General features: G+C 40.4%; 1 protein-coding gene across 4 annotated transcripts in view; it reads left to right on the top strand.

Annotated features, from left to right (window-relative positions):
* Positions 1–9,725: 9,725 nt before the first annotated feature.
* Positions 9,726–24,641, top strand: part of LOC108493582 (putative threonine dehydratase) — a 33,283-nt gene continuing 18,367 nt past the window's right edge. The window contains exons 1-5 of one of the 4 annotated variants that reach the window (XM_017807182.1): positions 9,726–9,899; positions 14,201–14,227; positions 17,455–17,797; positions 22,778–22,894; positions 23,789–24,030. In XM_017807182.1, the coding sequence (XP_017662671.1) occupies positions 9,799–9,899; positions 14,201–14,227; positions 17,455–17,797; positions 22,778–22,894; positions 23,789–24,030 (830 nt within the window). In that variant the 5' untranslated portion in view covers positions 9,726–9,798. Of the gene's footprint in view, positions 10,094–14,200; positions 14,228–17,454; positions 17,798–22,777; positions 22,895–23,788; positions 24,031–24,641 lie in introns of all 4 variants that reach the window. The other 3 variants (XM_017807183.1, XM_017807184.1, XM_017807185.1) reach the window with 3 other exon arrangements.

Below are 24,641 nucleotides of genomic sequence, written 5' to 3'. Positions count from 1 at the left end.
AAATTTGATCATGCCTGGTGAAAAGTTACATAAATCTTAATTTTGTTATAAATACACCTTTAAAAGGGAACTGCAAAAGGTAATGGTGAGTCCACCTTCAGTTTAGCCCTGTGTTTGAATGTGAGATGCTGAAATGGTAGGCTATGATTTTTGAAGTGGGACATTCTCTGTGTGTTCCCTGTGCTTTGAAGAGAGGAGGCTTGGGAGCAGAAGAAGAATGTTTGTGAATAGCTGGCTGCTGTTTTCTGAATGTCTTTGTCCTTTACCTTTGTCCTTCCTTAAGCAGAATCACCCAATGCATCAATGCAAAGGGAGCCTGTTGTGGATGCTTTTCCATGTGCTCTCTCTGCCATCCTCTATGCCATACTATTAAAAAGCAATTAATGTTCATTGAATCAGTTTTCCCTTCAACACACTATAAAAAAAATAAGGCAATTTCCATTCCAGACCACCTTTCCTGAGGCTGCTCACCCCCTTTACAGCACATTTCCTCGAGGTTCCTCCTGAATTGCTCTCAGGCTCCTGGAACAGTTCAGTCCCTCTCAGGCACTTGCTGCATATTTTTGCATATTGTGTTATGTTTGACCATAGTGAGGTGCTGGTCTGATAGCCATGGAGAACTAAACAAAATAGTGTGGGTTTTCCTCTAGTATTATGCTCCAGGGGTTGTTTCTGTAAGCAGAGAGAAGTTTTTTCCACTGCAGGAAAATGCAGCCAGAAAGAATACTTCTGCCAAATGGGATTCTGGTTTTTCAGGAGGATTACCTGTCCTGAGATATTTAGTAATCTTGGTTAATTACCTCAGATTACTTTTGTTATTTATAAGTACTCAGAATGAAGCTGCAGGGTAAGACAACTTAACTAGCAATCGAAGTATAAAAAATCCAGAGTGTGTGACAACACCCATTCAATTGCAAAACAGATTTGTCAGTGTAAGACAGAAGAAAGAATATTATACAAATGTGTTTGGTTTTGGAAAAGTCAGTAACTGATTATCATCAGAGAAAGCATTCTTCAGCACATTCATCTTGGAAATGGCCATATATGAGAACACAATGAGATCATATGAATATAGGTTTGCACAAAATCCAGCTGTTGAGATGTTCCCAAGATACCAGCAGCCAAAAAAAGCATACCAGTGAACAGGGATGTGAATTTTTGCCAGCAGGCAGTTTGGTGAAAGGGAGAGCAAACATAAGGATTAAGTCTATTTTGGGAGATGCTTTTTTTGATCGTTTTTGGTACAGTCTTTCTGTATCACTTTCTTGGACTAGTCAAATGCTTGGCAAAAGCAATGAATAAGTGCACAGTGATCCTACAGAGTGCATAGGGAGAAGGAACAGAATAAATAAAGGATATGTGTCAACAGAAGATATAGGTGCCATGTGAAAAAGATCATATTGTTATTGGGCATGGAATCCTGCAGCATGGGCTGACAGAGGATATAGCTGAGCAAACACTTGGCAAAAGTAGGAGTGTACTGTACTTCAGTCCCTTGGGACTTTATGTGAGACATAGAGAAAATCAAGTGGAGATTACTTTGGAACAAAAATATGGTAGAAAACCCATCCTTGTAGGGAGAGGAAAGTGCCTTACCCTGAAGAGAAGGAAATGAAAGAGAATAATCTCTACCCTGGATTTAACACTGGTGGATGATGAAATCAGTGCAAGGTTTGTGTGTTTTGCCTACCTGCCCCTGAGAGAAGATTTGTCTCCATTACAGACTGTGGAGATTGCTTGAGCTATCACAGGCTTAATTTCTGTCAGCTGCTCATGACCAGTTCTTGCTACTTGGAGACTACTGAACACCTTATATAAAATGAGGCCTGTTTTGTGATCAATTTAGAAGAGGTCAAGTATTTTCACTCTCTTAATTCACTCAGTTTCTGGCTGCTGGATTGTAACAGTAGTTGAATGGACGTAGAAGCAGAATTTTATTACCTGGAGAGGTTGATTTCCACAGACCAGGTATGCAGCTTTTGGGCTGCTTCTCAGGGCAGATGAAGGGCCTCTTGCAGTGGTGATTTCATGAGAATGAAGTAGACTTTGCCATTTAAAGCTTTTGATGGTAGTGACTTTTAGCACCACATGCCTGGCAGTCTCCACAGAGCCTCCATCCCTGTGTTATTCATGGGGCAGATTCTGCTGGTGTTACAGGTCTCATGGGCTGCAGCCTTCAATGTGTGAATACCTTCAGGTTCTGTGCCAGGGCGATCCCCTCTCTAGTCTGTTATATATGAACTTGTATTAGTGTTTATTACCTTGATTTGCAAGGGACATCAAAAAGCGTGAAGTTGTCCTGCTATTGTCATAAAGGCATCTTTGATGCTGTAAAAAACCCCCATATCACATGGTTCATAGTGTGAGGTTCATAGTGAGACCAGCTCTGTCTCTGTGGCCTCCCTGGAGAAGTTAGCAAGCGTATGTGTCATGGAGCAGACAACCCTGGTCCAGCCTTCTTCAAAACAATACATTTTGTACTATGCCTAAAGCCAGCAGTGAGTCAGCTGTGGGAATTAACTCTCTGGTGTCCTCTTGGTGCCAGCACACTGGGCTGGATTCTGTTTGCCAGCATTAGGTAAGCATCCGATGGCTTCAGGCTGTTTTCTGAAGCTGTGGCTTCAGCTTCCTGAGCACTCATCTGCCAGGAAACTGACTCAGAAACCTGAAGGAAAAGGTGGGTCACATGGAATATTAGTGAATTATGTTTGTTTCGTATTTTTAACTAGTTGTTATGTCCCTCCATTTTGACAGATTTCAAGCTGGCCATGTCTCAGGACCCCCTATGAAATATGGTATGCAGTGCCAGCCCATTTTAGAGAAAGGAAACCTTTATCCTTACAAAGGTGGATTAAATATATTCCCAGCTAAACTAGTGACTCAGGAATAGACTTCTGACTCCCAGTCATGGATTGCACACACGGTGATCTGAGAATATGTGCTATATTTTGTATTATACAGGGCTGTGTCGCTTTGCTGTTGTAACTTTATGTCCACCCATCTGAGTCGCATAAAAATGTGAAATAGATCTGTGAGTCCATGGCGGATAATATTCGAGGAAAATAATACTCATGGGGGAAGTACTTGATTATTCCCAAATTAGAATTACTCATCTAGTGTCTTTAGCAGATCAGTATTGCAAACCACACCAATTAAATGAGATAATTGCTTGAAATTGAACCAACAGTTTCATTCTGTGAAGGAGCACATAATATCTGAGAAGCTATTCATCTGCTGAATAGCACCTTGCTGAACACAAGTCATGACAAACAGCAGTATAGTAGAGGTTTGTTACTTAACAGCTCTGTACCTTTCTCTGTGAGGGAATGCATCAGCCATGTATGTGAAGCCTTTGAATATGGGTAATATTTGCCATATGAGTGGAGATATTTAGTGAAACAGAGAAACAGCTGGAAATAAAACAGATTTTTGATTGTTAGCCTATTCTCGTTTCCTCTTAATTACCACAAAGTCATGCAAAGGTGCAAGGGGAAGAATGACTTGCCAGAGAGAGAAGCCAAGCTAATCATTCCACTGCCATTCCTCTGAAAAATTACAGTACATGTACAATTTTACAGCCAATGTAGTAAAAATCCCTGGTTAAGGCTCCTTTTAAAATATGCATGTCAGAGAATATACAATCCTGTAGCAGGATGGTAGTTCCTGTGTTATTACAGATCCCTCACATCTTTAGCTGCAATTTTTCTTCAAGCATGCTTCTGATACATGCTTCCAGGTAGAGAGTGAGCAAGAATGTGTATGGATTTTTTTCCTCTTGCTGCCTGTGTAGTTAATCACATGGTGGACCTTGTCCAACAAGATTCCCCAACAGAACAGCTAGTTATTACTGTATGGTACTGGCTTCTCACCTCTTTAATTCCAGCTGCAAAACTGCATTAAAAGACAACTTAAATACTTTCATAATGCCACTGCTTAGTAGGAGAATTTGTGGTAGTTGCCATAGGGAAATTGTGTAACCATAAGAAGGAAGAGAAGTGCCCATGAAAAGAATTCTATTAAAAGTTGATCCAAAGCATGAAAAATCTTGTGAGAGTATGAACAAATTAACAGATTAGCCTGATTAGCACACTCCACAAACTCTGGAAGCAGGACATTAATTCTGATTGTTAGAAAACAGATGTGAACTTGACTACTCTCTTTTACCTATTATTTTTAACTTTTTTCTAATAAGATCCTTAAAGTGCAGTTGGCTTCATGTTTAGGGGGGAGGTTGGTAGTGGTTACACCTGCTATTAGTTTGCTGCATCTGCATGCATGATTTAGTTAGTGTTAGGATGAAACAAGTAGGAGAGAGAATTATCACCTGAAGCAACATCCTTGTAGGAAATCAGGATGGCATGGATGGTGTTTGTAATGTCAGATTTTAGGACATCCTTCCTTGCTTTAAGAGACCAGTTGGCTCTAAGGAAGTTGAAATATCTGTTACAATATTCTGTCCAGATGTGGTAAAGTGTTTTCCATTATCTGTCCCAACCGTTCTTTAATTTAGATCCACCACTGCACCTCATTGTAATAATAGATATCTTATGTCTTAATGCAGATGTTAATCTGTGTAATTCTGTATTTTTATTTCTGTAAATGCTATCTTTTTTTTCCTTCTTGAATACTACTTTTTGCCATCTACATAGTAATGAAGGAATGACTTTTTGTTTAATGTCTCTGCTTATTAACACTGAGAAAAGAGGAAATAGAAGATTAGAGGATACAAAACATGGAAGGGGAATAGAGGGCTCATTGCATGTGTTTGAGGAATGAGAAGCATCAGAGGTGAGGACAGAGGAGCCAATTGAATCGTAAGATGCTATAAATATTCCAAATTAATCTCTTTATCCCTAGGAAAGTGAATTAGGACAAGCCGATAGGGCAAAAGCTGGTGGTTTGAATTTAGAAGAAAATATAGCAGTCCAGGGTGCACAAAGTGTTCTGCTGGTGTTAGACACCAAGTCTGGGAAATGACTGCTGGGAGGGACCGATTGCACAGCTTTGATGGAGTTGGTGGAAGGAGAGCCTGGGAGCAGGCAGAGGGAGGCGAGATGGTGGGAGCAGCCCAGCAGAAGGGCGGGGGAAGGGGCATGGGGAGCGGACTGAAGAACACGGGTAAATGTCCCCTCGTAGCTGGGGAGCCGCCTCACAGGTGGCCAGTGAGGTGATCTATTTCTGGCCACCAGGTTACTCCAGGGGCCGCTCCGTCTTTGACTCAGGCGGCTTCTTCGCTTTCCTCTTCCCACAATAGCCCTGGACAAAGCTGTGGGCAGGGCTGGGTACAGCCCAGGTGAGCTGATCTCCGGCACAGCGTGAACTGCAACCGAGAGTTCAGTGTTTTAATTAGGCTCAGCGGGAGGGGAGGGAAGAGGATTTAGATCAATGAGTGTCTCGGACACAAGTAACAGAGCCCGACTGTTACGTACTTGACCTTGACGTGCTTAGTCTGTGGGGAAGCTGAGGAGTTCAGTCAGTGAGGATGCTGAGAGGGGCTGGGAGTGGCACCCTGGCAAAGCGGTCATTTACGTTCAGCAGAAACCATCATCTGTTCTTCACTGCTGTTGGATATCTAAGCAGTGACATGCCAAACACCTTTGAAAACTTTTTAAGCCTCTGAAAGTTATTTACAGAGTAGTTATTTACAGATTGTGGCAAATCAGAATCTCTTTGGCAGTTAAGTCTGTTTAAAAAAAAAAAAAAGGCTGTGTTTCAGCTCACATTCACTTGCCATTTGAATGCTCGGTGATCTCTGTTAGTGAAAATAACTTCAATGATTACAGTAGTACTTTGGAATGATACGGTACCACTGTGATGTTCTAATGTGTCTGAAAGGGAGAAGTGAAGCTGCACAGTTGCTGTGCTCTGCACAGACAATCCAATATGGATTTTCAGTGACTCCCTGGGTGGGTTGGCTGATGCACTTTCACTCTATGTGAACACAACTACGTGACGAATACTTCAGACCCAGATGGACAAAAACACTGGAGTCAGCGATAACATAAGGTATCTCATGTTATTCAAAGGTATCTAGATACACTCTTTGCTCATTAATATAATTTTGTGAGGTGGGTTAGAATAGATTATTGGATACTTTCATGAATCTGCAATGCTAATCCACTGCCTCTGCATGTATTAAAAATGTTATCCTACCACTTGAAACTGAGATAAGCAGATATCACAGAGTTAAATATCCCAAACAGCAACACAAAATGTTTTCGTGGTCCTTATCAGTTACTTAGTCTCAGTAGTAGAGAATGAGGGTTTTTTTGGTAAGAGAAAAACATAAGCTTTGTGCTGGAATTCCACTTTTTTGCTCATCTGATGCTATTGGTCCAGCATCTTAGAATTAGATCTCTTACGGATATAAATACTGTTTTGAGGACATAATTTTTGGACCTCTAATGTAAACTTTTGCTCTTTGTCTTGAAAAGTATCTCGTCCTTTCTGAAAAATGTTTACCTGATAAACAGACATAGTCTGTCCCACACAGTAACTTTAGACAAAGCACACCCAGGCTTCCCTCTTCCCTTTTGCTCCAGCAAACATGTTCTTTGAATTGATGTGCCTGCCCTTTCTTTCAACCACTGCAAAATATAGCTTGAGGAAGCTAAATCTGTTTCCACTGATTTCAATCTACCTTGTCAGCCTTTTCTCAGCTCCCTACAGATAACAAATGGGAATGTGAAATTCTGCTGCCATGGGTCAGCTGCTATCTGACAAATACAAACACTGGAGGCTGAAACTCTGGTCTGCTCTATAAATATTGATTTATGAAGAATCTGAGATGGAAGTTAAATTAGTATCCTACATTAGAAGGAAATGTGAAGCTTTTCAGTGTCTATTCCTTTTTTCTTTTTTTTTTTTTAATTGGCAATTCTTTATGAATTGTCTGTATTTATTTATCCATACTGATTATCATAGTGGTTTACCACCGCATTTACATCAATACATTGCATAATCCTAAATGATCATTTTGGTTTTCTGAGTTGCTCTTCTCTGAGCAACTTTTATTGCTTTCCTTGGCTTAACTGCAGACTGTCTCCACCCTCTTTCCTTCTGCAAATGATCAAATTCTGTAAAGAATTCTCTACTTTGGATAGACTATCGCTTCCCACCCATGCTGTTCTCACTGAGGTTGGAAATGTTATTAATCTAATTTAGTGTGGGGAAAAACTTGGCTAACCCTTCAAAATAGTCTTTCAAGTCCTGTAATTCAATAAAGTCCTTATTTACAATGGCAATAGCTATTTCTCCCGGTGCTGTCCAAGCTGAGTTCTCTCTTGTTACAAGAGAATGAAGCATTGTTTTCCATTTTCACAGCAAAATGGTGCTATTTTATTTTTCAGTTTGGGAAAAGTGCAGCATAACAGGTTTTCTAATGAAAGAAGCAACTGTTATTTTCCACATTATGCTATCTTTTAACAGCTTTTGCACCAGGGACCAAGAGAGGAAGGCATATACAACCTGATGAGTGTAAAACTGTTATTCTGAAACTTGGATTTTCCACTCCTTTCCAGTTCTAATCATGCTTGTTCTTACACACCAATACACGAACACTGAATTTCAGTTTTCTGCATTGGTTAAAGTATGTGATTTATTTCTTTCTTTGGACTCAAAATTCTAAATACAAGGTAATGTTGTGTGATGATGTGGATAAAAGCACTTCTCAAGAACTGCCATTTCAGATGTATACAGTGCTCCTGACCAAGGGTGGTTTTACTGAGGTCTCTGTTAGGTATGTCTAAAGCTGATTTCCTTACGCAAACATGCAAAGTGTGAGTGGTGGCAGTATGGAAGTTGTAAATGAAACTTTTGGAAAGCAATACAGCACTGAGGTGTTGACTGTCTTCCCTTAGGACCACCAAAGAGCAGGTGGGAGGAAGTAAGAAACTCTAGATTTGAAAAGAAATGTCATCTGGGGTGACCTGTAACTTAGTGTTTTCCTTGATGGTTTCATGGCAATTATCTTGGATATCACTTGACCATACCAGCAATGCAATTATATCTTACCTATCCCCTCCTTCCCTCCATATAAAAGAAAAATTCAAAGCTGAAAGGTGGCTTTTCCTTCCTTTGGTGATTCTGGTGTTTTTCAAAGCACTGTGGACATGTTTGGAAGTGATAAGGGCTTTGAACGAGTGTTTGGCATGGGCCTAAATCTGCAGCAGAAATTTCCAGATATCCTTTTTCCCTAGTGGGCTGCTTGTTTGGGAGTACTTTAGAAGGACAGCAATTCAGTGCTTCATATACTTCTGTCCTTCACCTACTTGGTGAATTTTTTTCCAACTACTTGATGAAATGGTCCCCAAAGTAATTTTCCTCATTCTGCATAGTCTGTGAGTGTCAATCACAGATCAGAGCCTCATTTGTCAAGGCTTGAGCACATCGGTCTGGACTCCCAGACACCCAAAATCCAGGCTCTACCATTTTCAGTGCTTTTAGGTTCCATTTCCTGCCCACCATTGCAGTTCAGACATTTATGAAAGTGGTAGCTCCACTCGCCTTCTCTCTGTGCTTCAAGGCACCAGTGACTTTGGCAGAACTTAACTCAGGAGTAGGGCTGCAAGCGCTGGCAGCAATGTGCTGTTGGGCTGGGGACATTTATAGTACATGACACAACCACAACCTGTCCATCTGCTGCCTGGAAAGGGAAGAATTAAAAGGATTTTGAGTGGGAGAAAGTAGAAAAAATTGTCAATCTGGGGCTTCATCAGTACTGATGAAGTCAGGGGAACATGGGCCTGCCTCCCACACCAGCGTAGGGAAGGCTTCAGCAGCATAGCTCAGACTTTTCTAGAGATCCCAGAAGACTATTTGATCATTTATTCTGACTCCCCCATATAAATCAGATTATAGTATTTCTCACGATATCCTGTGGGAAGGGTTAGGTCACAGCTTGGGTTAGGTTTTATTACGTGTCTGTTCTCTATCTTGGAGATTAAGACTTTGTACTGTACTGGCAGAAAGCAGAGGGTACTGAGGGTACACTCATTCCTGGAAAGGGACACCTGGTCCATCTTCAAGCAACCTGGAGCCTGTGTTCCATCAGGACTATATTCTAGAGGAATAGTTACCACAGAAGGACCCCCTGCCCCATTCCCCCTGCACAGCCATTCTGCATCTGGAACTGTGCCTTTTGCTAGTGCACTCTCAGGGCAATGAAAAACAGATTTAGATGGAGTTTTATGTACATATATATATATACACGCACACACATATATATATATGTTGCTCCAGTCTTTTCCATAGATGGTCTTTTGTATCTGTATGATCTTGGTATCTACGTTTCTCTGCTACAAGGACTTGTGCCAAGAGAAGACCCAAAGGAATTAATCGGTTTCCTCTGTGCCTCAGTCATGAAGACCCGTGTCCCTTGGTGCTGCCTTACAGGATCCCTGCAGTGACTCAACCATCACAAGCCTGGCATCCCTTTCCTGCCGCTTTGCCCATCCCGGTGCCTGCTGCTCGGTCGCGGGCCCTGCGGCAGGTCGGGATCATGCTCCACAGCTAAGCAGTAAGTAACTAAAGCTTCAAGTGCCCTGCTAACAGAGCGTCACCCAAGCATAATCCAGGCCCTGACTCAAATCGACAAGGACAGGTTGGGCTCTGAAATAATCTCTTTAAATAGCAGCAGCCATGTCTTTCAAAGGCACTTCCCCCCCAGCCAGCGCTGAGAGCTGCTTACAGCACGTCACCTGCTATTTCCCACCCAGCCAGTGCAGGGCTGACACTTCTCACAGGCAAGTGTGTCCCCTGCCAGCAGTCTCCCAGCTTTGCTTTGCACCAGGAATTACAATGAATTTTGCAGCACAGTTTCTCTACTCCAGGGTGTTAAAAAACAGAAGTCCCAGGGAGCGCTTCAGGGAAGATGAAGACTACGACCCTTTCTGGCAAAGGTTGGAGAATATTGCTGTCTGACTTAGAGCTAGAGCTCTCCTTTATCCCCCTCAGGGGTCACGGTCAGCCCTTGGGGTCCACCCAGGGCCAGGCCAATGGACATGACAACCCCTGGACCCCTCCTGCCTCCTTATGGTGTCGTAGTTGGAGTTTTGCTTCGCCTCGTTGCTTATTTAGTCGCTCTGCTGTATAGGTAATGCTTTCTTTTTCCTTTCCTTACTTTCTAAAAAAAAGTAAAAAAAAAAAAGCAAACAGGAAATTGTTTGTGATTTTCCAATATCTCCAAGGGTTCTGTGGGTATGAGTTGCTCTTGCAGTCGTCCACTAGAAGAAGGGGAGATTTGAATACTTGTAGCCCATGGAGTTCAGCTTTTTTATTTCTTCATGAGCACAGTATCAGAAATAATCTCAGAGAGGCTAATGGACTGCTGAAAATTCATCTTGGGTTAGCCTTTGTCAGATCCTGTTATTACAGGTGTTCTGTGGTTGTCTTTGTTACGGTGCTTATGGTGGTCTTGAATTCTTGTTTTCAGGAGGATGCAGATGGAGTTTAAGAGTCATTTACTGCCCTTGTGTAGCATGAACTGAGGCTGTGCATCCACATGGCATGGTTGATTTGTGCAAACTCGTTCTTAACCTTTTCTGTAGTTGTTTTCTCACCCAATTTTATTATATGGACATCACTAGCAAGATTACAACCTGCTTTTGCCAGATGCAGTACAGATAAGAGACAATTCTTGTTTCCTGCATCCTCCCAATAGTCACAGATGTTGCTAATATTTAGAACACAAATTGTTTCTGTGGGTTCAATGCTGTTAATAAACCCTCATGGAACACCAAATGGGAAGACAAGACCACATTTCTGCACTGCCAAAATGGCTTGCCCAAAGTTGCACATGATGTGACCTGTTCTGCAGTGAACTGAGAATCTTAAACCAGTCCTTTCAGCATAGGACCACTGTTTTCTCTAGTTTGATTGATGCTATTTGTTCTTTATTACAAGTGAATTATGGAGATGTGTTAGTCACCAGAAAAACCTCTAAACTCAGAACACATTCAACTTAGGGAAAAAGTTTAATTACTGCCAAACCTTAGCTGCCAAACAATGTGCAGTGTTTGATAGTGATCATTTGACATTCACAGCTGTGAATGTCCTTTAAGAACTTTCAAGAGGGATGGGTCTGTGTGAGGGATAGTTGGTTACCTCTGCTTCACCACCTTCTGTGAGGGGTGGCCTTCTGATTTGTTCTTGCGTTCAGATTACTTTTTCTAATGTTATGTATTTGGCAGCTGACACCCAGTTGCCATTGCCAGCAGTAAGCAATGACATTTATATAGTGTGTACAGAAGACTGGCAATGGATTATGACCACAGATGAAGGCAAATATAGTGCTAGGCTCAGGCTCAGGCTCTGCTAAATCTGACAAACTAAGGAGAGATTTTATCAGAGGTGATAATGCAGCTTGGTTATTTCTTGCATGAGCCTGAGCTTGTTTTGTTGCTGGTGTAGCATCACATGGTTTTGTCAGACCTGTGTACAGGGAGTAGAGTTATAAAGGCCTGCTCAACCTCAAGGCTTGGTTATTATGCACCCATCTGTGCTGGATGGTCCCAGTGCATACACTTTTGTCATACAGGCTGGTTACTAAGCCCTGATCTCTTTGTCTTTAAGACACTCTAATAAGTCACCCTGCGGAAGTCTTAGGCAAGTCACTCGATCTGTCTGTGCCCCAGTTTCTGTCAATAAAGTTGAGCTAATGTTTGCTGAATTTGTCTCTCTGTTAGAGGAAGATGTTGGTGATTCCTATGTGATTTAGGAACATCCACTTTGCACAGGATTTGGGGATATAAACGTCAGACATGCGTTTTAAATTTCCATCCAGTTCGTGCCACTAGTTGGAGTGATACAGTCTCGAATGGGTGTTTCTATGTACTAGTGTTACACAAAATACTGATAATTCAAGGAAGTAATGTTTGAGTGCAGTATTGCCTTTGATTTGTTTTAATTATACTGTCAAAGAGAGATCTAGCATATTTCTTCCCTGTTCCTGCAGGGGTGTACTTGTCACCCTGTAGTGCTGTGGAGGGTACTCAGACACTATACAGTGCAGTAACCTAGAATTCCTGGCAGTGAAGATGATATCTGTTATGAAGCTCCTTGCCATTTTTATCTCAGCAAGCTTCAATTTTTCTACCGTTTCTCTTTCATAAAGTCCCACTTACACAAGTTGCTGAGATGCTTTTGATAGTTGCTGCTATTGCAGCATTTGAATGTGTTTGGGGACAGAGAGAAAGGTAGAAGTTAGTATGGAACACAAATGTTTAGGAGCTCTAGGGAAAGGGGATTGCAACAGACAAGGAAGGTATCAGAGGAGTGCTGGGACATGGAATTACAAGGATTAATGAAGCTGGGGAAGTTCTGGGTAAAAGGGATTTGGATGAGGGAAAGGGTCCTCTCTGTCATATCCTGGGATTACCTCTTCCTCACTCCTTTGAGAGGAGATCCCAGCTGCAATCACATTGCAGTCATAAGCTGGGCAGGCTGCTACCTGCAGCAGGCTGCTCCCCCTGCCTCACCCCCCCTACATGACACACCTCTGCTCAACACTTTGAGGAAAGAGCCAGAAGTGACTTTAAAGAGGTCACCTTTTGTTGTAATAAGTATTCTGAACTTGCAGGCATAAGACCTGAGCCCATTTATCCAGAAAGCAGATGACAAATATGACTAAAACTGTATCTTATCAATATCTGTTGGTCAGTGTGCTCCAGGAAGGTGTTCAGGGGGCCTGAAGATGACAGCAGCATATAGGTATGAGCTTAAGAAACCCCTACAACCAAAACATAAAAGAAGAAGGAAATAAAAAATCCACATATAGAGAACATGTGTATATGTGTGCTGATGAGTTAATTACAGGCTAGCCCCTGTTCATTGAGACAGTTTGAAGGGGTATTCAAGCTTAACATTTTGCCACTGACCAGTCCAAGCCAGGCATTGGAGTTAGAAATTCTTGTAATTGCAAATGGATATATGGATGCTACAGAACTTGTACCATACTGTCAGTCCCTCTTAATGGTGAGTATCACTGTGAATGCAGATGATAAAAGCTGCTGGAGAAATGACAAAGAAATGCCAAGTTTTCAGTCTTACACTAAAATTTGTTTCCTTTTGTGACAATTTCATTTCCATCTGCAAAGCAGCACAGTAACATGAGAATGTATGTCCATAATTCCAACTCCATGTCTGCCTGAAAAAGTGTTGTTGTTCGAAAGAGGTACAAAGGCTGCCCAATGAGCCAAATGCTGACGTTGGGTTTATCTGCAGTCAAAATGGCAACACTAATCAGGCCAAAGAGCAATCTACCTCTGTGTGTCCTCTAGTAGTGACCAGTAATGGGAGCTGGGAAAAAAACAAAAGCCACCTAAGATGCCTTCTCTCATATGCTTTCGTGGAGTCTGCCAAGTGAGTGTTTAGGGGCTTCCTGAATCTCTGATTGATTCTTGAATGGTGTGTTTACTGGTCACTACTTCCATGTAGTTGCACAATTCTTTTAGGAGCCCATTTATATTGTTGTCCTTCATAGAATCCTCTGGCAATGAGTCCTGTGAGGTAATTATTTTCCCTAAGAAGGCAACTTCTAAGTCTTCTGCCTGATACTTTCAGGCATTCATATGATCTCCTCCCTAACATTTATATTGGGAGAAACAGTGACTAATCCTTCACGTTTTGTTATTCCCTGGACGACTGTGACTGCCAGTTTTTTGCTGCTTCAGTTTTAGAAGTTGAGAGGATCCAGTACATTAGTTTAACTTGTTTAGTCTGTGTCATGGATTCTGAGGGAGGCAATCTGCATGTGCTTCACTCAATGGGGACAAGTAACTGTCCCTCATTGCAGGATAACTGCTTGGACACTTCTTTCTCTGTATAACAAAGGCAACAGTTGTGGTCTTTAGGTATAGCATGCACTACTGCTTTTTATCTTCCTAAATTATTTTTTCCCGGGTTTATTATTTTCTTGATTTATTAATATTGTTATTTTTCAAAATTTGTTTTCCCTAGTGCTGTTTAACTTGATGAAAATTTTCAGTATGTTCAAAAAACCAAACTGGAAATAGAAAAATTATTCATTCGGAATTGTTGCTTTTTATCATTCTAAGAGCATGTTCCAGTACACACTGTCTTTGCATTGACTTTGAGACTTTAAAATATATAAAGCTATCTGCTTAAACAAATGATATTTTTTCCTGTGCCTTAATTATTTATGGAATGTCAGCATTTGGATCATCTCTTTTTTTTTTTCCAGTTATGCTGAGCAGCCGTTCTCGAAAAAGTAGGTTTATAAACTGTATTTTCATGTTTGCTTTTACTAATCACTTTAAAGGTAAAATGTTGCAATTTATAACCATGTAACTAAGCTTACCAGCTGGGTATTTGTCTTATGGCTGGAAATAAACAGATTTTTTAATGAAAACTTTCCTAGACAAACTCCAAAAAAGGAAAAGCTCCATTTGAAAGGAGCAATGTTTTATAACGCTGTGGTTTGTATTTATGTTGGCTCAGATCTTCATCTGGTGGGCATGATTGCTGGAAGAGGGGCTATATTTTGTTACTGTGCATGAGAAGTCACATGCTGCCTTTTTGTGAGTACTTGCATGGTTTGCTGCCTGCTTTGGCTGTTCCTGCAAAAGAAATCCATACTGAGTTAATCTCTGCCAAATATATGAGCTGCTTTTGAGGCAAGAAATTCTTTTGACCCAACAGGAGTTTTAGGGCTCTAGGAAGGTCTGTGGCAGAGCCAGGTGGGCTCAATATGGAAAACCATCATTTACTAATGTAAATGAAAGGTATGGGTGTAGAAGGAGAATCAAAATTATTCTGAAATAAATACATAGAATACCTACATATACAGTAGCATGATGATATTCCCTTGGTAAAGAGGCTGCTGACCTTTCAGATGCAAATAGATGATGGTTTCCATATTAAATATTGAAATGGTAATATTTCAGATGTGCTTTAAACCCAGCTCAAGCTTGAGAAGCTGTTTGACTTTTGTTCTTCTTCTCCAGTGGTCATGAGGTGTTGTCCCCATCAAGGTCCTGAGCAGATACTCATGAGAGTGGTGCTGCAGATCAAAAACCAAGAATCTGATTTACTTCCCTTGTTTTTTTAATGCCAAAAAAAAAAAAAAAATAAAAAAAAAATTCAAGAATAGGACAAAAAAAAAAATCAATATCCCATTTTGGTCTTTCTTTTCGCAGATAAAAATATTTAGTGGCACTAGGGTGGTGAGGCATTACCCTGTTGTTTGTACTTTCTCACAAAATCCTGCTTCATCAGTAGAGCTATTGTGGTCATCTTTGGCTAGTGTTTTTTTAATGGGCTTTTTGTAGTTGTTGCAACAGATACAATGAAAAAGTGAGACTTTTTCTCCCATCTCAAGTGCTAGTCAATAAAATTAAGAACTGACCCAGAAAAATCACGATTTTTTGATCTGCCTATTTTTTTTTTACCCTACAAACACCCTTTTAACCCATTTCCAGTGTAAGAAATATAATTCATTGCTAATGCTTGCTAAACATTTTAGATAAGATGTTCAGAAATAAGATGTATATTTTCTTCTTTTTTTGGAGTGGTTATGGGTTACTGTGGAAATGGAAAATGGGGTTTTTGGAGGGAGAGGTAGGGAATGGACTCTAACAGTGCTGTGGCCTCCTAGATGATGATGCTGTTGTTTATGCCAGGGGCTGTGCTGTAGCTGGTCTGTTACTTTACTGTGATCTTTACTGATCTTTACTGTGTAAAGCCGATCTGATTCTCAGCTTTGCATTAACCTGACTAATATGCACCAGAACTAACACTGGAAGCTTAACATCTTTATGAAATGTTTCAACCACCTAACCCCAATGGAGCAGAAATGCAGAAAAGGTATAGAGTATAGCTACTTGGTAGTTATTTGTTTTGAAGATAGAATGCCTGCTGTTTGGGTGTGTCAGCTTGAAGATACAGTATGAGGAAAATATTTTAAATCACAAGTTGTAATATAAACAAGTTACGTGCATATTCTTTATGTATCTAAGAATATTAGTGTTCTCATTAATTTTGGAGAGAGAAGACCTTGCCACGAATATTTTCTCCTGTGAGGGTATACAGAATGATTGATGCTACTTGGTATATTACTTGATTCAAATAACAAAACATTTTATGCTGCCCACATTGTTATGTGAATTCCTCTGTCGAACAATTGGAAGTGTAATAGGAAGCACAGCTACTGGCACAGATTATTCAGACCTTTAAGAAAATGTATGATACTGCCCAAAGTGGGGTAATTGCTCAAAACCCAGCTGTTTCTAAATATTTAAAAATTCTCTTTGGAATTATAACAAAGGATATTACAGTGCTGATCGCTGCTGTAAAACTAGGATAGCATTTGCTTTAGCCAGCTCTGCTGATAAATTTAACTGCAGAACTTAAACATAAATTATTTTATGAAGAAGGTAAATATTTTTCTGTGGGAGATAATGGTGAAACCTCTGACATAATTCAACATGTTTGTTTTTTAGAAAACACTTTGTACCAGGTGGATTAATACTGAGTCATGTAGAGGGGCTTATACCATCTGTGTAATTATAGCCACAGACCAACAGTGATATCAGCTCTTCTTCAAATCACTGGTCTTCTGCTTAATGCTCTTTTTTCTCCACATTATTCTCCAAATTCCAAGAATTCCTAGAAGTTCTGCATTTATTTCTTAATAAGGCTGCAATATCCTGCACTACAGTATACTGTACACTGTGGACCACAGAGTAAAGCATTTGAAGGTTGGAAAACTGGCAAGTTTTTGTAGCAGTGTTGTCTCTTCTAAGTTCCTTGGGGGAGGAGGTTTGTGTGGCATCACATTGCTGTCTTATCTACATGTGTTTTTATCTATGAAGTGTTAACTCAGAGATCAGGACACCTTATTCTCCAGCTCTGTACTAGGATATAGCTGTTATCCCTTATCAAAGTAATTTCCTTCCCGCCATGAGGCGGCTGACGGCTGTCAAGAGTGTGCTTTGCAAGTATGCAAGGGCAGAGCAGCAGAACCTCTTGTGTACAACGTAGTGACATTTGTTACTGCTATTAATAGTTTATGGGAATGGTCTGCACAGCTATTTTGCCTTTTTTGAAAAAGATAGAGCTGCATACAGAAATTCCAGTTGGAATAATTCCAGTTATTCCAAAATTTCTGGAAGCACTGAACTAGGATCATTGCCAGTCGAGTGCTGAGTACTAAGGAAGGTCTGGCTGCCCAGACAACATAGAATATATATTTGTTATTTTCTTGGGTATGACAGTTTCTCAGTTTGTCCACATGTAAGGTTATCTGTGGCTTTTCTAACAACTGGAAAGTTACAGTAGCTTTCAGTGCACCTACAAGATAGGTAATATGACAGTAATAAATTCAGTCTATTTAAGGCTTGCAAAGAGCAACTGAGATGTATATCCTTCTTAAATGCTAAATTGTCAAGCCTTTAATCGTCCAAGCTGTGCTAACAAGTTTCTTTAATTTGTTTTTAGGGATGACAATAAAATAAAGAAACAAGATGTCCCAGGACTTTGTGATCTTCACCGCTGTAAGGATGGGTTGATGAGAAATGGCCTTATTGCACAGAAACCACCCTCTATCAACCCTGAGAGACTGAAGGATTTTGGTGAGGAGGATTACCTGAACGGGGATGTGAAGACTTGGGAAATGAAGATAGTAAGCCGAAATGAGGAGTTACTTACGGATACTCTTTCCCACATCCCTCAGTCAAGCAGTACAACCATCCTGTCAAGCTGTAACAAGCTGATTCGATTTGAAGATATCAGTGCAGCAGCCTTCAAAATCCAGTGTGGCGTTCAAAAAACCCCCTGCATGGTAGGGAGTCTTTATGGCTTTGCATTCTCTCAGTGTTTCTTTTCTTGTTCCTTGTGAAAGTGATCTGAAATGAAGGAAGAGCATGTGTGAGCTGCAGCAGATAGATCTGTGTAAGAAGACTCATGTTCATATTAGTTGTATTTAACTGTCAATTTTCTTCTTACCTGTTTACACTAACCTAAATCCTCAAAGATATCAACAACCTGTAAACAAAGGATAAACCACATTAGGCATAGACTTAATGCACTGTGGTATTATGCTCCCAGTGAAAAACTCCTGCTACAAGGAACCTGAGTTTGTTATGAGGGACTACAGGTGTTTGGGTAAAGAGTCTTGTGGGAGGGTCTGCTTTGGAACCAGCCCTTATATTTGGAGATTTTGAAGGTACAGATTTCCCTTCTCAGCCTGGCCAACCTGGTGAGGCTGGATATGTTCTGTAATGAGGTGGTTCTGCCATGTGTGTCTTCAACAAAATAAGGGCGTGAAGATGGACACACACAAATGTGTGCACCTGGGATCAGTCTAGGAACGAAAATTACTGAGGCACTCCTATCAATGTAAAGCTTTTGCTAAGGCATAAGAGAAATACAGTGGCAAGCTATATAATTCATAGTGTATTTCTACTATTGGGAGCTCTTCAGGAAGTCTACTCTGGGCACTCTGTGGCTAATGTCCTCTGTTCCCTTTGGTGTGTGAAAAGAGTGTCTTTGCCAAATGGCAATTCCTAGCAGCAGCACCAGATCCCTCTCTCAAATGAATTCTTCTCTGTTGCTGACCAGGACACCCCACCAGCATCAAGAGCTGTGGATTGTTTTTCTGGCATGCACAGGGAAAGGACCTTGCAATCTTGGTCCCTGCTTGGGGTTAGCTGTCCCTGTACCTCAAGGTGCTGCAGTTCGCCCTGGTTCCCAGATAGTGCCTGCTGATCCAGAGATATCATAACTACTTTCAGTGTGATTTTTTTAGCCTAGAGTTCCCAAAATAAGGATAGCTGTGCTTTTTGTAGCACACTACTGAAGAAATGTGTCTTGTGACAAAGGACATGACACAAGACCATTTGGGAGAGTAAGGTGGCATAAAAGGCTTGGCTGGAATGCAGGGAGTGAAAATGGAAGAATTTTGCATTCATATACTGCCTGTTTAGAGTGACATGAGAGTAAACAGTCCTGCCAGCTGTACCTGGGTTTCGTTTCAGAGTGGAAAAGTTGGCTTGCTTGGGAATGCAGCAAGGTGAGTGAGCAAACATGTGCAGCAAAGGTGGTTGGGGGGGTCAGTGCATGGGTGAACAGGGGGAGTGTACCAAACTCTTCATATTGCATCTTTTGTCACCAAAACTCTCACTGTCATGCTTGAGAGTAAGACAGAAGTGTCAGTCTTCTCTTTTTGTGGAGAGACTTCCCAGGAAGAGAAGATTTGAACTTATATTGCACTGCCCTTCTCTGTATTTGGCAACTCTGGTCAGATTTGTTAGATGGGTTTAATCATGCTGTAAAAAATTAGGTCTATGGGCAGGGAGTGTCATGGCTTAATTTGGAAAGCAGAACTATCTAACACTTTGCCCTTTGATAGCCATCTGTTCCCTGCACCTCATGGCATTGTGCACTTCTGCCAAGCAGTTACAGGATACTGCCTGTGTACATCTGCCAGTGTGAGACTGCAGCAGCCTTGGCCATGTGAACTGCTGAAGGACCACATTCACACCTTCAGCTCAGATGGATCACATCAATAGCTCAAAACTAGTAAAGTTTGTCTTGGCCCCATCCCTGAGCCATCTACTTGCTCCCAAGGTATGACATGAAAATGGTTGGTATGAAAATTAACCAACACATCCTAATGCAGGCAAGACTGCACCATAGAGTCCAGTCCATCAGGTGTCTGTGTAACACAAAACTTTTCGTAAACTGATGGTGCTCCTGCTCACAAATAGTTAAGCTCACTTTGGCCAGTTCACACCGTTTGTTCTCAGACAGCTTTGCCCCTTGTGCTTGTTTTTTGGATAGGGTAGAGTTCATTTTCTTCACAGTAGCTGGTATGGGACTGTGTTTCAGATTTTTGATGAAAATATTGTTGATAATTCAGGGATGTTTTTGTTACTGCTGAGCAGCTCTTACACAGAGTCAAGGCCTTTTTTGCTTCTCACCCCACCCCACCAGTGAGAAGGCTGGGGATGCACAAGGAGTTGGAGGGGACACAGCTGGAACAGCTGACTCCAGCTGACTCAAGGGACATCCCATCCCATGTGACATTGTGTTCAGGAACAGAATTAGGGGGAAAATTTGCTGGTGGGGCTGCTGCTTGGTTGGTTGGTGGTGAGCAATTGTTTTCAACTGCATAAATTGTCTTTCTTGGGTCTTATTTACCTCTCTTTGTTATTGCTTTTAATGACATTGTTGTTGTAGTTGTTAATACTGTTATTATTATTATTATTACTATTATTACTGGTTTTATCTCAGCCCAAGAGATTTCTCGCTTTAACCCTTCCAATTCTCATCTCCCTAGCAGGACATGGGGAGGGAAATGAGCAAGCAGCTGGATGGGGTTTAGTTGCTGTCTGGGTAAAGCCTATGCCCCTCAACTTAAATAGTTCTTTTCTCTTGGGTGTCCCTGGCAAATTTATGCAACTCATTTGTATCCCCTTTTTGCATTAACTGTGCCAAGCTAAATAGGCTCACTTTCTTTAGTCTCTTTTTATGAATATTGTTTTCTAAAATTATCAGAATAGTGGAAAACATATATCCCCCCCTTATTTTATTGTGAAAATAGCCCATGACTGTTGTTATTCAAAGTAATGTTCCTGCAGAAGTCATTAGTGCATTTCATGCATTGATTCAAAAGCACAGAGTGGTGTCAAGGTAAACACAAATAACCTTTATTTTAACTCATCGTTGAGAAGTAAGAGCCCCTTTCAAGGACATTTGTTCAGATTAAAAAAGTGAGCATGACTCTAACCCATTCAGTTAATTGAATGGAGAAACACATTGCAGGGTGATTCCTAATCTATGGGTAAGACCATGGATGCAGCATCCTGGTTCCTTATGCAGGAGTTTGCCTGGAGATGAGATATGGCATCATGAGTGAATTGTAACATATCAAAGAGGTAGTGAGTATAGGAGAACAAGGAATTGACATTAATTTGGACACTTGGTTTGGTTACTGATTTAGGAACTTTAAGGGTTGTTTTATGTTAGCTTTGTGGATGCCAAATGGAGGATGTGATGTGTGTTGTACCTTAGACATGGTATCTGTAGTCCTTAGAAGATCACAGTGACAAAAGGGAGAACTTACAGGCTGGTTCAGTCAGTCTTACAAGGTCACACATCGGGTCAACACAGCTGAAAATAGCACTGACACCTGATTTGTTAGAAGTAATTGCTATATTTAGGCTATATGAAGAAAAGCTCAGTTAAAGGAAGCAGAAAAGGATAACCTGAAGAGTTAAAACACTGAGTATCAAAATTAAAGAAAAATAACAATCTAAAGTACATCACCTCTGTGGTACAGAATGACTTAATGACACATTTTTAATTGTAGACTTAGCAACTTTATAAATTCACAGGATTCATCTTCTTAAATCCTTTTTCTTATAGTTCACTCTAGGATCCAAGATTCTGTACAAAAACAAGTACTGTATGTGAAGAACTAGTAGTGTTTCTTGTATAGTGTTCTTGTTCTATTTTGCATAGGCATTCTCCGTAGATTAGGCTGTTTAGGATATAAACTATTATCCTATTAGTGTACTAAGCACTTTCCATTGTTTCAGTTCTGCAGCCAGATCCGCAAAGGGGCAGCAAGTCGTAGCTCCTGCTAGGATTTTCAGAAGCAAAATAGAGAATTTGGCCCCACCTATGGATGAGGAACTTAACACATGCTTGTAAATCCACTAAAAAACCTTGAAACATTCACCTGAAATATTTAGTTTAACTGTATATTTTAAAGCAAATATCTGTTTCAGATATATTTAGTTTACATAAATTGACTTTGAAAGTCCCACAGTCTGAAAAATTTATTGGTACATATTACACTGTATGCCTGACACTGCCAGATACTGTTTGAGATAAATATTTTGTCATAGTGTCTTTTAATCTCTCTCTCTTTGTGACTTATCATAAATGAGTACTTGATCCCCTAAATCCCCAAGTCCTTGTTTGCTTTGGCAGCCAATAGAGGACATGGAGCCAATTAAGAAATAGAGATACAGTAAGCCCAGGGAGCTGGAACCCACAGGCTTACTGCAGCTCTATTTCATAAGTTATCTTGCTTAAAACTCTTGGCTTAGTGAATATGGTAATAGGAAATTAATATGTTGATGCATTCTGGGAGTATCTTATTATAAAACTTAATAAATATTTACCTTTAAAAAAATATTAAAAAAATCATGCACTTGGGCATTGCTTCACATGTAATGTGCTTGCTAATTCCTCTCAGCTCAGGGATCCTTTCTGTTCCAAACAATAAGCTTTTTCAAACAGCTGCTGCTTACACTTGCAATCCCGGGAAATAATTTTTTAATTATTTCCATCATTCTTTGGGTAAGAAATGTCTGTACTAATGTTGTACTGGCCTTAGTGTGCAAAATAGGCAACATGGCTTTTCTATCTATTAGATGACAACCTTATTTTTTTGAGTATTCAACATCCAGTTCTGGCAAGTGCTGGAAGCATGGGCTTTTAAATAATTGAAAATACTTATTTTAATATCTGTATTTGAACAATAAGACCAAAACAAGTGCTCTTTTCAGAATTCATAGTGGCACGTGGTCCATATTTCGCTGCTGCGAGTTTGTATATGACTTCCATAAGCCAGAAGAACCTGGTAGGTAACAACACACTGCCATGTATTTCTAAAGAAACAGATGACAAATTTTACTTTTTAGAGCTCACATATAGCTGTGGAATGCATGCCTCACCAGGCAGCTGATGAGGTGTGGAAGGTTTCTCTTAATTTTAGCTATATTCCCATAATATCATTTATATCCTCCAGTATTCTAGGCTATCCAAGCAGTATGGAATGGACATCTACCTGAAGAAGGAGTACCTCCAATACACAGGATCTGTGAAGGAACGAGGTGTACTTTACCTTCTGACAACATTGCCTCAGGTATAACAAAATGCCAATGCTCAAAAAGAAATAGATTAGTTCTGTTTCACAAAAATGGAGCAGAGTTGAAGATAAATTTACCTGTAATCTCCATGGAATCACAATGTTTCTTCCAGAAACCATTGTACTGAACACAGCGTGTAAACATAGATAGATCTGCAAGTATCTGAATGTAAAATACTACTTTAGTTATGACTGGCTGATCTGCTGGAGAAACGCTTGAGAATACTTGAAAGAAAATCTTGCAAAAAGCAAACACCAGCATTTTTCCATGGCATTTACGTGCAGGTGTTTCTATGTGTACTGTGGTTCTGACATGTTGAAACCGCCAAACTCATGATGAAATTGAGTTACAATGAGTGATGTGAAGGATCTAGATCACCGATTGATTTTGTAATGAATTTCAGTATCATTACAGAAATAGCTTGTTTATCATTTGTCATAGGAGGTTACTGAGTCTCTGCAGCAATAATAGTCATAACTGGCATGATACAGCAGCCCAGAAAAGTGACTATTCCTGCACTTTTATAATAATATAAATGAAATCTTTTGTTAAAAGGAAACCTGAAATGAAATAATTTCATACAGGCAGGGAAGAGTTATCGGTTCTAATGGGACCAGATATCAGCTCCTCTGTGATCAGCTGGATCAGCTATTCCCAACTGAACAAGAATTAAACCCAGAGGAATGCAGGAATGGGGATTGATCTTGTGCTATTTTAGCTTTGTGTGTAAATCTTGAAATCACACCAGACATGCATATAGTGTACAATAATATCATGATTTTATCAGCTAGTAGAGGGGAAAAAAGGAAGTCAGATCATTAGAATGATCCATATTCATATGGGACAACTACGTGACAATATAAAGTGCAATAAGGAACCCTCTTTTTTAGGATCAGCAAAGAAAAGGAGTGATCGTGGCTTCGGACAGTAACTTTTCCATGGCTGTTGCCTACCATGCCTCAGAGCTCCGTATTCCAGTCTTTGTCATCATGTCAACCAGCACATCTCCGGTCAGGGTGAAAATGTGCCGTGAGTATGGAGCCATGGTTATATCCTATGGAACCACAGCTAAGGACTCCCAGATACACGCAAGGAGGTTGGCGCAGGAGAATGGTTACCTCTACCTCGAAGAGTAAGTAGAAAGTCAGGCTGATTAGAAAGAATAGATTAGATGTTTGCACAGCTCTGCAAAAACAATTGGTTTTGTTAAATTGTGGTCACAGGTCATCAAAATGTTCCTATTACCAGGAATATAGACTGTTCCCAGGCACAAATCATGTGTCTTTCTGTTACAGCTGGGGATGGAAACCAAAATGAAACATTTCTCTTCCCCCAGATTAGGCAAACTTCCTTATTAGGAATTTCTATGGGCAAGTATGACCATGGATATATGTTAATTCTTTAGGAACTCTGTCAGAAGGCAGTAAGGCTAGTGTTCATTTTTGGTCTTGCTATTTGGAGTTAGGTGAGTAAAAGTTAATCTTTAATGCGAAGGGTTCAGTGGCATAATGTAGAGCAAGAGAAGGTTAATACTGTAAAATTTTCACATATCTGGTGTGAGAGACAAAACTGTGATTCTACCTTTAGAAAAAGATGATTAAGAGGCTACTTCACACATATATATTTAAAGTAATTAAGGATGAGCATAAGTCTAAGTTTGAACAATTTGAGGCCAGTGCACAAGTCAGATCTAATAAAAGCATGATTAAAATGAGAGAAGACAGGCAAAAATATTTAGAACAG

This window comes from Lepidothrix coronata, unplaced genomic scaffold (assembly GCF_001604755.1).
Source record: "Lepidothrix coronata isolate B3197 unplaced genomic scaffold, Lepidothrix_coronata-1.0 Scaffold17, whole genome shotgun sequence".
Taxonomy (NCBI): domain Eukaryota; kingdom Metazoa; phylum Chordata; class Aves; order Passeriformes; family Pipridae; genus Lepidothrix; species Lepidothrix coronata.
The sequence above is the reverse complement of the archived record's forward strand: the minus strand, read 5'-3'. Positions and strand labels throughout refer to the sequence as shown.